The 12,230-nt window shown below is 34.8% G+C and overlaps 2 protein-coding genes across 2 annotated transcripts; both read right to left on the reverse strand.

Annotated features, from left to right (window-relative positions):
• Positions 1-627: 627 nt before the first annotated feature.
• On the reverse strand, positions 628-2,687 carry LOC124535773 (chymotrypsin-2-like). Its single transcript, XM_047112104.1, has 5 exons — positions 2,576-2,687; positions 2,267-2,492; positions 1,538-1,772; positions 1,168-1,344; positions 628-828 (listed from the first exon to the last, which is right to left on the reverse strand). The coding sequence occupies exons 1-5, from the start codon at positions 2,625-2,627 to the stop codon at positions 682-684; spliced, it is 837 nt and encodes a 278-aa protein (XP_046968060.1). The 5' UTR covers positions 2,628-2,687; the 3' UTR covers positions 628-681.
• Positions 2,688-4,835: 2,148 nt separating this feature from the next.
• Positions 4,836-8,685, reverse strand: LOC124535921 (chymotrypsin-2-like). Its single transcript, XM_047112323.1, has 4 exons — positions 8,465-8,685; positions 6,672-6,906; positions 5,558-5,734; positions 4,836-5,060 (listed from the first exon to the last, which is right to left on the reverse strand). Exons 1-4 carry the CDS (start codon positions 8,683-8,685, stop codon positions 4,914-4,916), a joined length of 780 nt encoding a protein of 259 aa, XP_046968279.1. The 3' UTR covers positions 4,836-4,913.
• Between the last annotated feature and the right edge of the window lie 3,545 nt (positions 8,686-12,230).

The raw sequence follows: 12,230 nt of genomic DNA on the forward strand, positions 1-12,230 counted from the left end.
ACTTAAATTAATATTTTTGAAGATATTTTGGATTTAAAACACAGGGATATAGGGGTTTGTATTGTCTAAGGACCAAAAAACTGAAGTGTGTAAGTATATTTAGTAACAGCACCCGTGCGAAGCCGGAGTGAGTTGCTAGTGATTTTTATTGGATAATTTATTCATCAATCTATACACACAGCTTCCATTCAGGACCTATTCTTAACTAGTTGAATTTTAATGTCATACCAATCCACATACAAAGTTCATTTATTTTCTTCTTCAATTTCAACTGACTAAGTCACACTCACTAGATACGAGAAGAGTAAATATATAAGTGCCTATTTAGTCATGATTTATGGTAGATATCCAGATCCAATGCCCAGGCTTACCTACGAATTGCTCAATAGGATTGATTGGATTGGGTGCGATGTGTACAGGAGAGCCACACGCATGGTGGTCGCGACTCTCATTTATGACGAAACGACAAGGAATAATAATAATTATGGTAGACAAGTTAACTTACGCTTCAATAGTAGTGAAAGTTATTGTTAATACTGAAATTTACTATACAGTAAAAATATGTTCGTCTGAAATAAAAGAATAATCGTTACGAAAAATGAGAACAATTTAATAAAAGTCGATATGTCAACGGAATTCGTTTATTGTTAGGTATTTGTAAAGGCATTAATTTCGAAAAGTTTATCTGATGCTCTGCTGGATCCAGCTGGAGAAAGCGCTGACGCGCACAAACATGTCTGGAGCTCCACGCGCACAGGGCAGACCCCATGATACCACACCTATTTGCTGTGAGCGATCAGAGCGCATCAGCGGACTGCCAGAGTCACCCTGGGGAAACACGTGAAAAAAAAACATTATTAAAGAGTAACAAGTTGCCTTAGGGGCTATGTATGCTTAGATCTTTAAAATGACGAAAAGGATTGCGATGCAGTTTTTTTTATTGGATAGATCGATTCGAGAAGATTTTAATAGATAGTTTTTTTGTTTATAATACAAGGACAATATAGTAAACAAAAACTAATAATTTTTGAAATATCTAATATGATGTCGTAACATCGTTTGGAGTATATGACAAGGTCTCTAGTTGATTCATAATTAAAATTGATCCAAGAATTAGCGGTGTAAAATATGAGACAAATGTGTAAGCAAATAAGTGAAATGACTTACGTTGCATGTTCCACGTCCGGTGGAGTGGAAGGTACAGATTTCGATGTGTGGTTCGACTGGTGGAACATTTCTGATGTTGAGTTCCAGGGCGCGATTCCTTACTTCGGTGATGCAGCGATTACCATCGATTACGGAGGCGGAAAGCTGCAGTAGGTTTTGGGAGATGGAACCACCAGCCTGGAATAAGAGTATTTTTGGCAATATTACGGATATGATAAAAACTGGTATCTTGCGCAGTGTTCAATTGATTTAGTGTGACGTGACGTCAGAAAACCATTAAATCAAAATTAGATTTACCAGATTTTTGACGTTTCATTATATTACGTAAGGTGATGAAAATAGGTACCAATTATTTAAATTAGTTACTTACGACAGTCCTACCCCATCCAGTAACACTGGTCGGGACACCAGCTCCAGCGAAATCAAAGCTCAAAGCTGCAGGTTGAACTGTGTTTGTAAACGCGATGTTTGTTGCGGTGACGAGGATTCCAATGTCGTTCTTGATGGTGCTTCGCACGTAGTTGGGGTGAGTGATGTTTCTCGAGAAACTGTACTGAGTACCACCGCTGTTCCAACGGTTGGTGCCGACGGTTCCACGGAGAGAACTGTGTTACAAATTTGTTATGTTTGAAATAGTACGAGTACGAGTGAGCAAGATAAAAGTAAAGACAAAATGATTTACGGGGTTTAGGTTAATTTGTACAATAACTTTTGCCATAAAATAATTGACAATTTATACTGCTCAGGAAACACAAATGTCAGAGAAGCGTTGCACAATTTTGTTGTTCTCATAAAAATGCATAGTAGTAGCAAAGCGCTTCTTACTTTTTTTGAGGAGTTCAAATATTAACAAAATGTTCATAAATGATTCTCAATCGCTTAAAATGATGGAAAATATTTGCCTCTTTTTTAAGAATAAGACATGAACACTGATCTAGGACATATATAATTACCGTGTTGTGCAGAATTTACCAACCCAGACAAGCACAAAGAAAAGTTGTTAAGATGTAGAAGAGAAAACCTTCTGTGGGGGTTTTCTGCACAACACGGTTAAATTTGGAACTATATATCTATTTTTATATTATGTAACTGTTCGTACTTAATCAAACTTCCACCGGAGAACACTGCTTCGATGCAGTGGGCAGCGGTCAAGACGTGTCTGTTGGTGATCACTGAGCCTCCGCATAACAAGCTTCTGACCAATACGCCGGAACTAAGTACAACCATGTAGGGCGTGGTGCCAGCGACAGTACCACCGACGATACGGGCTTGAGGGTCCGTATGGTCGAAGAAGATGGACATATCCTGCTCTTGAGCTGGGAATGCTAAAAAGTGGGTTGATGTTTAAGAAATAATCTAATACAATATAAATAATGATATTAAACTACAAATAATATAAATCTCTTACCATAGCTCCCAATGAGGAGCGTTACGAATAATAATCCAGCTTTGAGCGACATGGTTTGTTCCGGAATAACCCAAAAAGATGATGTGTGCGTTTATATATAAACGAAATAGATAATTAACTTATTATCTTAGATAATATTCATTAATCAGTGTGATTAAATTTAATTAAACTGTAATCCAAAATTGTTTTGATAGCCGATAAATACGAAATATAATAACTTATTACAAATCATTTAATCTATATTAATTCTAAATACAAAAGTAGCTTTATATACCTCACGGCTATACCACTGAATCGATTTTAATGAAATTTCGTATGAAGGAACCGCGAACCACGGGGCAGATTACTTTCAACATGAAACTCAGGTCGGGAAACTTTAATTCTACAGAATAAGAGAATGTGCGTTCGATTTTCTGGCTTCTTATCTACAATAGAATTGACATTAAATAAAAAAGGTCGCCTGGTTTGTCAATGGGTATCGGGGACCCACAAGGATCAATTCTTGAGACTTTTATATTCCTCATGTACATAAATGACTTGCTCTTTCTGTTTAGAAACAAATAGTATATAATATTTATATCATATTAATGGCTTGGCGAGTAGATTGAGTTTTGCAAAATTTGTGATCAAAAAATTGATTATATTTAACGGTATTACTACGGCTCGCCTAGTAAATTTCAGTTATTTTTGTAGTATAATTTCGTACATTATTATGTTTTGGGTAACATAGCTGGTATACATACCATATTTGTATCACCTAAGAATCATTTAAGTATAAATTTAAATACCATAAAACAAGATATTTGCTGTTACTTCTCAATATATATTTTGTAATATAATTTATATGAAAATTTATTAATTACTTTATGAGAAAATGTGATACTCATAGTATTGGTACAAGGAACAAACACAAACTTGTTACTCCTGTACTCGACTGCATAGAGTCAGTAACTCTCCCTTATTGAACAATGTAAACAGTTCTACAACAGGATTCCAGAAAGCGTTCAAAATGACTTTTTTGCCAAAATAAAAATAAAATATTAAAGAACTTTTATAATTAATTATTTTATTAAATTTCTGTTAATTTTTAATATACTTAATTGTACAGTCGGAGTAAGAAAAGGTTGGTCACCATATGAGCGATAATCTGCTTTAACGATCGAGAATAACATATTGCGTTGCAATGATTTCATGTTTAGATTCAAAAGGTACTAAGAGACTTGAAAAAGGAATGAATTTGAAAACTGACGAAGGTTTTCTTACTCTGACTACTTCACAAACGAAAGTAAAGAAATCTTAGGACAAAACAAAAGAATATATTCTATACTTAAAACAAAAATATAAACACTTATTTTGTGTGTTGTACAATGGGCATATAGTGCTAATGACCCATCTCTTCCAGACAATCCAATCAGAGGGAGCTCTTTTAAAAACATCCGGGTAGGCCGCGCAGGCATAAAGTCATAAACAGATAATTACACACTAATACTTATACTCAAATATTTTAACACAGTAAATACGCCATATATCTAATATATGTATAAGAAAATAAATTACAGTCGTCTAAATTATTATTTAGTCATAACTTTTAACAGCATTTCAAATGTAGATATTAATTGTATTTTTTTATTTTTCTCGATGGGCATTCCTCTCTGGTCTGTACAGTAAACGAGTAGCTTAATTATTTTTTAATTTGATATTAAACATTTATATTATAATAATAATATCTGGGATATTATTTATTAATCAATCTGATTAAATTAAATTAAATGGTAATCCAAAATTGTTTTGATAGCCAAGATACGAAATATAATTACTAATAATTATGTTTAATCTGTATTCATACTAAATACAAAAGTAATTCTGTCAGTTTGCTTATTACACTTTCAAGGCTAAATCGCTAATTCGATTTTGATGAAATTTAGTACAATGCAAGCTCGAACCGCAAGGAACATTTTTACCTGTATGGATTATGAAACCGGCGAAAGAAACTCAGCGGGTCTTTATTTGTCAATTTTATTATTTACAAATATTAAATATAAAAATTAATAGTAATAGAATAGAAGATCGTTTCAATCCCAAGGTGTGTTATCAATCATAAAATCACTCCTTGTATAGGTCTATTCCACACACAAGAGTTCTATAAGAATTATTTTAAATTTGGCAACAGATGCGTTTTGAACGCTTTCACTGATCCCTTTGTATACATACAAGAGAGTTACTAACTCTATGCAGTCGAATATAACGAGTTATGAAATGAAAGATGAGAATAATGTTATATAAAGCAATATATTCGAGTAATTTATTTATGTTACGTTGTATGAAACATTAATATCGTTTATTTGATGATTTCATGAATCCAATCGGCGAAGGCGCTGATGCGGACGAACACGTCTGGAGCGCCGAGCGCGCACGGCAGGCCCCACGACACAATACCGATTTGCTCTTCAAGGTCAGCGCGCATAAGTGGACTGCCAGAGTCACCCTGGGGAAAGATGACGATTGAAATGTTGATTCTATGAACATTTACAGTATATCGTTTAGAGGAAGGTGCCAATTAGGTTAGGAAGAGCTGAGATAGTACAGTGGTTACAACGCGTGCATTTTAAACGATGATTGCGGGTTCAAACCCAAGCAAGCAGCACTGAATATTCATGTGGTTAATTTGAAGAAAAACATCGTAAAGAGACCTGCATGTATCTTGTAGAAATTCTGCAACATGTGTATTCCACAAACGCGCACTGGAACAGCGCGGTGGAATATTTTCCAATCCTTCTCCTCAAAGTGAGAGGAGGCTTTAGCACAACAGTAGGAAATTTACAGGCTGTGTTGTTGTTATTGTTGCCAATTAGGTTTGGGAAGCTGAAGACGGTTGAGAAACATCCAAATTTTTATTCAAAACAGAAGTTACGTTAAAATTCGAGAAGAAGCAATGTATTGTAGTTGAGACAAGTGTGTAAGAAAATTAGTTAAATGTCTTACGTTGCAAGTTCCTTTTCCGGTGGAGCGGAAGGTACAGATTTCGATGTGAGGTTCAACAGGTGGAACATTTGTGATGTTGAACTCCGAGGCGCGTTCCCTGACCTCGACGGCGCAGCGCTCACCATCAATAACGACGGCGGAAAGCTGCTGCAGGTTTTGGGCAAGGGGTCCACGAACCTGATATAACAGTGTCACTGGCAATGTGTATCTTTGGATGGTTATAATATAAGTGGCGTGATACAAACTGACATCTGACAGCGGATTGTTGAATTGTATTTCAGCCAAAAAAGCGCCTATTATAGAAATTAAAGTTAACTGATTGAAATTAAACTTAGCTTGATTTATTATTTCAAAAGGGTAAATATCGCCAAAATTACGATTTCTGAAGATTGGAACTTCTGCGGATCGGAATATGCTCGATGATCGTAGTCAACCAGTTGGTCGGTTTTTAGTAATACACACTGCCAGATAAGGTCAAGGGACCTTCAAGACTGCCAAGGCGATGAGAGCTGATATCATGTCTGACGTAAATAGTGTGCTTTTGCGTTAGAGATGATATGACGGCCGTGGTAACTTAATTAATTATTAATTATAAGTCTATTTATATCCTGTGTCATCAACCGTACAAGTATGTGACTCTCGGTAAGAAAGAAGAAAGTGAATGGCGTTGAAGTTGTCGTTCAGAAGTCTACAGTGGGGAGGAAGGGATTGGCTTATGATGCTTGCTTCGCCTGCATCGAACAAATGACTTGTGCAAAATTGCCTGGTACTCGTGGTGTACGTTTTGAGCATTAAATAAACCAATAATTTAACCAATTTCTGCACAACCATCATGTTAAGGGGGGGGGGGGGATAACACACATTATAGCTTCGGGTTGCCGGACTATTCGGCAAACCCAAAGCTGTATAGCATGGCTCTACCACTATAAATTGTGTTTGCCTATACCATTAAAAAGACCTGCATTGTATAAAATATTTCACATTTAAATTATTGTAAATAGGGCCTTCAGTTATCTGAGTAAAAAAGCATTTTGTTATCAAATATATGTTAATATACCTTTCACTATGTTAAGTGCAGTGATAAAAATAGATATTACTTTAATTATTAACTTACGGCTATGCTACCCCATCCAGTAACGATGGTTGGAACACCAGCAGATACGAAATCAAAGTGCAATACTGCCGGTTGTACTGACATTGTAAATTCGATCTCTGTTGTTGTGACGAGAATTCCCAGGTCGTTCTTCACCATTCTTGGCAAGTAATTGGGGTGAGTGAGGTTACTTGCGAACTTGTATTGAGTACCACCGCTGTTCCTGCGGTTGGAGCCGACGGTGCCACGAAGAGAACTGCGTGATAACATACGTTATGTTTGAAACGAGCTGTGCCCGCAACCTTGTACTCGCTTGAATTTAAAAAAATATATTGTAGCCTAAGTTACTCCTTATTATATCAGTTATCTGTCAGTGAAACTCCCGTCAAAATCGGTACAGTCGTTCAAGAAATTAGCCGGAACAAACAAACAGACAGACAAAAGTTGTAAAAAATGCTTCTTTTGGTATATGTACCGTGTATACATACATATGCATTTATTAAAAATGGCTATTTTAATATTACAAACAGACACTCCAATTTTATTATATATATATAGATAACACCTGATAAGTGTAATGAGAACTAGAATGAATTGGATTTACCCACAATGTGCGTATTCATTACTTCCAGCAAAATTGTTTATTTATTTGTTTTGTTATTATTACACCTATTTAATGCGGGATATTTACCATGTTTTTTTAGTTGGTAGAGCTGGATATTTCGCTTTTCTTTCATCTTCGAATGTCTTGTTCACGAGAACATGGTAAATACAGTAATACCCCGACTTACGCTACCTCGACTTACGCGAATTCGGAGTTACGCGATTTAATTTTCTCGTCTATTCATTTTTTGTTACAACCAGCTTGCTTCAACCGATGGACCAGGGAGCTATCAAAACATTCAAAGCTTATTACACGAGACGATCGTTTGCACATCTGCATGAAGCTATGAGACTAAACATCGAGCTCTCAGTTCGATTGAAAAAGGGTTAACAATTTTGGAAAGCATAGACTCCAATGAAGAGCGCATTTTTGTTACAAAACATGGAATAAAAAAATTACTACGATGCTACGAGGAGTTACTACGGGAGAAGAAAAAATCATTGACTTGTCAGACGACTTTGTTACAATTTATGAAACCTTCTACATCAAAATAACTTCGGATTGTGTTTATACATACACTCTATTAATATAGTTTGTCATATTATCTAGAATTAGATACTAATTATTTCCTAAATTATTGTTTTATTTAGTCTTCAGTCCCAATTAAACATACTTTGTATGTCTTTATATGCAAAATTGTACCCTGACTTACGCGAATTCGACTTACGCGGATAGCGCTCAGTCCCACCTATCGCGTAAGTCCGGGGTATTACTGTATCCCGTATAAAATAATTGTAATAACAAAAATAACCATGATAATTTAAAATTTTATTTCCTATTTCGGAAACAAACGGTGGAAGAGTGTTCCAAACTGTGGCTTTACTTACAAAAATACAGGAGTAAATAACTTTTGTTTGTGCTCGTGTGGTTTAGCACATTTCTACACAGAATGGTTCAATAAAGTTAATTATATTTTTGTATCTATTTTTATATATTATTTAATTATTTATATTGAAGACACGAACTCGATTTGGACATTTTTAATTTTACCGTGTTGTGCAAAATGTACCAACCCACAGGACAAAAAGAAAAAGTTGCACATAGAAAAGTTGTTAAGATTTAGAAGCGAAAACCTGTGGTTTTGGGTTTTCTGCACAACACGATCTTATTAAGAAACCATTATTTATTTATAATATGTAATTGTTAGTACCTAACCAAACTTCCTCCGGAGAACAAAGCTTCGATGCAGTGAGCCGCAGTTAAGACGTGTTTATTAGAGATCACTGAGGCACCACATACAAAGCTCCTGACCAACACCCCGGTACTGAGGGCCACCATGTAAGGCACGTTGCCTGCGGTGCTGCCTCCGACGATACGGGCTTGAGCGTTCGTATGCTCTGGAGCTGGGAATGACAAAAGTGGATAGGTCATTATTATCATTACATAGTATAAAACAAAGTCGCTTACCTCTGTATGTCCCTACGTATGCTTAGATCTTTAAAATCACGCAGCGGATTTTGAGGCCATTTTTTAATACATAGAGATTCGAGAGGAACGTTTTTATATATAATACATGGACAATATTTGACGACCTCCGTGGTCGAGTGGTGTGTACACCGGTTTTCATGGGTACGCCACTCCGAGGTCCCGGGTTTGATTCCCGGCCGAGTCGGTAGATTACCATTAGCTTTCTATGTTGTCTTGGGTCTTTGTGTTTGTGGTACCGTCGTTACTTCTGATTTCCATAACACAGTGTGTTCAAGTGCTCCAGCTACTTACATTGGGATCAGAGTAATGTATGTGATGTTGTCTCATATTTATTTATATTTAATATTATAAAGGAACATTGATAATTTTAGAAGTTTCTAATATGATGCCGTAAATAAACAAATTCTATAGAAAATTTTGTGTCAGTATTGCACAAGTGCGAAGCCGAGGCGATCGCTAGTATAATATAACAATAATTAAATAAATCTCTTACCATAGCTCCCAATGAGGAGCGTTACAAATAATAATCCAGCTTTAAGAGACATGGTTTGTTCCGGAATAACCCAAAAGATGCTTGCACTTATAGGTGAACGACTTTAGGTAATATTTATTAATCAGTCTGGCTAAATTAACTTGTATAGTTACTATTTATATCTGTAATTAAAGGCAGTGAGATTTAGACCTAAACAATTTTAATACTTTTTAGTAACTTCTCATATATGTCAAAATTCACAACAATTTCATTGGTATTGGAGTATTATAAATTGTTAGAAGGCAATATACGACCATACTGAACATTATATTTCCGATTCCCCACTTTTTTCGCTATCAAGGCATTGAGTTAAATCATGGATCCAGATTGTATCTGTTTTAACAAGTTAGGAAGAATTCGTCTTAAAAACACAAAACTGAAAATTGTCCAGTTCTTGTCTTTAAGTCTGTAATTGCCAGTAAAGTACAGTTTTTAAAGTCGGCTGTTTTAGAAAACATCTAGATCTAGAGATCGAAGAAACCAGTGGGAATCATTGATGACCCTTCAAAATCCGTGCAAACTTCTCACGAGGTGGGAGTGGGTGGGAGGAGTAAGAGGACCAAGTCCAAAGACAAGATTAATGCAACTCTCCAATAGCTTAAAAACACCAAAGCACTGAAAATTGACGGAACCATAAAGAGTTTGAGGTAGAGTAAGTAATATTCCAAAACAGAAACACTACAGACCTATTTCGATTCTATTCAAGTTTATATGTTATTTTCAAAAATCTTACTAAACCAGTTTCAGCTATCAGAGCACGTCAGATTTCTATTAGCCTATAGCAACATCGACAAGACCAATACTATACGGCAGATTGTTCAGAAGACATAACATTACAATCAACCGCTGGCTTTTGTGTGCGTCAACAACAACAACAGCCTGTAAATTTCCCACTGCTGGCCTAAGATCTCCTCTTCTTTTGAGGAGAAGGTTTTTGGAACATTCCACCACGATGTTCAATGGGGATTGATAAAATACACATGTGGCAGAATTTCCATAAAATTAGACATATGCAGGTTTCCTCACAATGTTTTTCTTTCACCACCGAGCACGAGATTAATTGTAAATATAAATTAAGCACATAAATATTCAGTGTGCTTGCCTGGGTTTGAGCCCGCAATCATCGGTTAAGATACACGCGTTCTAATCACTGGGCCAGCTCGGCGTCACCAAATCCCTGTTTAATTCGTACATAATTTATCCATAGGTAAGCCATTTAGGTATAATAGACACAGATCAAAAGAAAAGTATTAAAATTTGAGTCGTTGTACGTAAAATAGGAATCTCGAATTGAATAAAACAGATATTGTACCTACTTATATTCAGTATACTACATGTTTTATAAAATGTAATTCACAAACTATAATGTATAAAATACGCACACCGTATTCTTATTATCGAGGCGTACTTTCACAATTTATCAACAATACTAGCAACCCGATGCCTCAGCATAAATATATATTCAGTATAAATGCATGATATGCAATTACTTATTCAGTAATTTAATTAAACTCTCATTTAAATGCGATAAAATTTATCGCATCGGTTTTTATAAAAAATAGTATACCGTACAATATTCTTAAAAAAAAAAATACATTTATATATGATTTTTTATACACGCAGTTTACTTCCAATAGTAATAATATAAATGTACATGAAATTTTAATTAAATTTAAATTGAAACCTAAAAAAAGTAGGGTAAATATGATAACGCTTCACTAAGACGGCTGAAATGAGGGCAGTCTTTATACTACCATAAATACCACCACCCACTAGTACCTATTCCTTTTACCGTTAAACAGTATGTTTACAAAACATCTACCCAACATATATAAATAAAAAAACAACAACAATATGATTTGATTGATTGATTGATTATTGTACTGGTTATATACCAGTACAATAATCAATCAATATATATGTATAAATTATATTATGATACTATATATATTGTACTGCTCTTTAATTATAAATCAGGTTTCCTCAATAACAAAATGACTAAATCCGGCTGGAAGGACCATATACTGATTTTCTTGGGAAATAAAATAACAAACCAGTTGAACAGTTAAATCTTTATTTTACGCAATAACTATTCATCCATACTATACTTTGCAATTCTTTGGAATTTTACCGGTGGTATAATAAATGAAAGTAACCATCATTTTTATAAAAATGTATTTCTATATTACATTTACTTATACTTAAAAAATAATCTACTGACTGAATAGATAACCAGTGAATGAGCAGTCAGAGCGATCTCAAGATCGGTTGCTGGGAATAACAATAAGTTGATATTTTCCACACAAATAGGACAATTTGTACAAAATTATAATAATTTGTATTTCATTTAGATAAGATATTTAAGGCATACTAATTTATAAATATGTTTTTTTAATTTCTCTGCTACGTAGATGTAGTGGTACAATGTAGTGTATGTGTCTGTGTGTGTGTATTAGTTATAGACTTGCTGTACTAGGGACAAGACGTATGACTTTATTAGCACAAATCTCACAAATTCCGGATATTCTGCAAACTGGATCAAAATTATGTTAGGTGTTAGATGGGACCACTAATATTTTATAAAATTTATATTTTTATATTACTGGTAGAATGATGAATGAGCTGGTATGTATACAACTATATACCATACCTGATGGCATTACAACTGGTTATTATGTCAAAATACTAACAGAGCCAATGAGAAGTCATATATTATAGACTATTTAATGTTCATGTAACATTTGATAACACTTTAGTTTAGTTTGACAATGACCCTAATACACCAATTTTACTACATAAAGTTTAGTAACCTACTATCACGTCATTTTTTAAAAGTAACACACAGTGTTAAATATTATACACGATGAACACAAGAGTACGAGATAGCTAACTTATCGCGTGAAGATCTTCGAGGTATGAGATACTCATAACAGCCGTACTAGCTCACTTATCGCGT

The sequence above is a fragment of the Vanessa cardui genome, chromosome 15 (assembly GCF_905220365.1).
Source record: "Vanessa cardui chromosome 15, ilVanCard2.1, whole genome shotgun sequence".
NCBI lineage: Eukaryota > Metazoa > Arthropoda > Insecta > Lepidoptera > Nymphalidae > Vanessa > Vanessa cardui.

Coding starts and splice junctions, on each gene's coding strand:
- LOC124535921 (XM_047112323.1), bottom strand. CDS start 8,685: ATGACCTATCCACTTTTGTCATTCCCAGCTCCAGAGCATACGAACGCT. Junction 6,907..8,464: donor TCCGGAGGAAGTTTGGTTAG/GTACTAACAATT, acceptor GTTATCACGCAG/TTCTCTTCGTGGCACCGTCG. Junction 5,061..5,557: donor CCGGAAAAGGAACTTGCAAC/GTAAGACATTTA, acceptor ATCTTTCCCCAG/GGTGACTCTGGCAGTCCACT.
- LOC124535773 (XM_047112104.1), bottom strand. CDS start 2,627: ATGTCGCTCAAAGCTGGATTATTATTCGTAACGCTCCTCATTGGGAGC. Junction 2,493..2,575: donor GCTCCTCATTGGGAGCTATG/GTAAGAGATTTA, acceptor CCCACTTTTTAG/CATTCCCAGCTCAAGAGCAG. Junction 1,345..1,537: donor CTGGATGGGGTAGGACTGTC/GTAAGTAACTAA, acceptor CTCTTATTCCAG/GCTGGTGGTTCCATCTCCCA.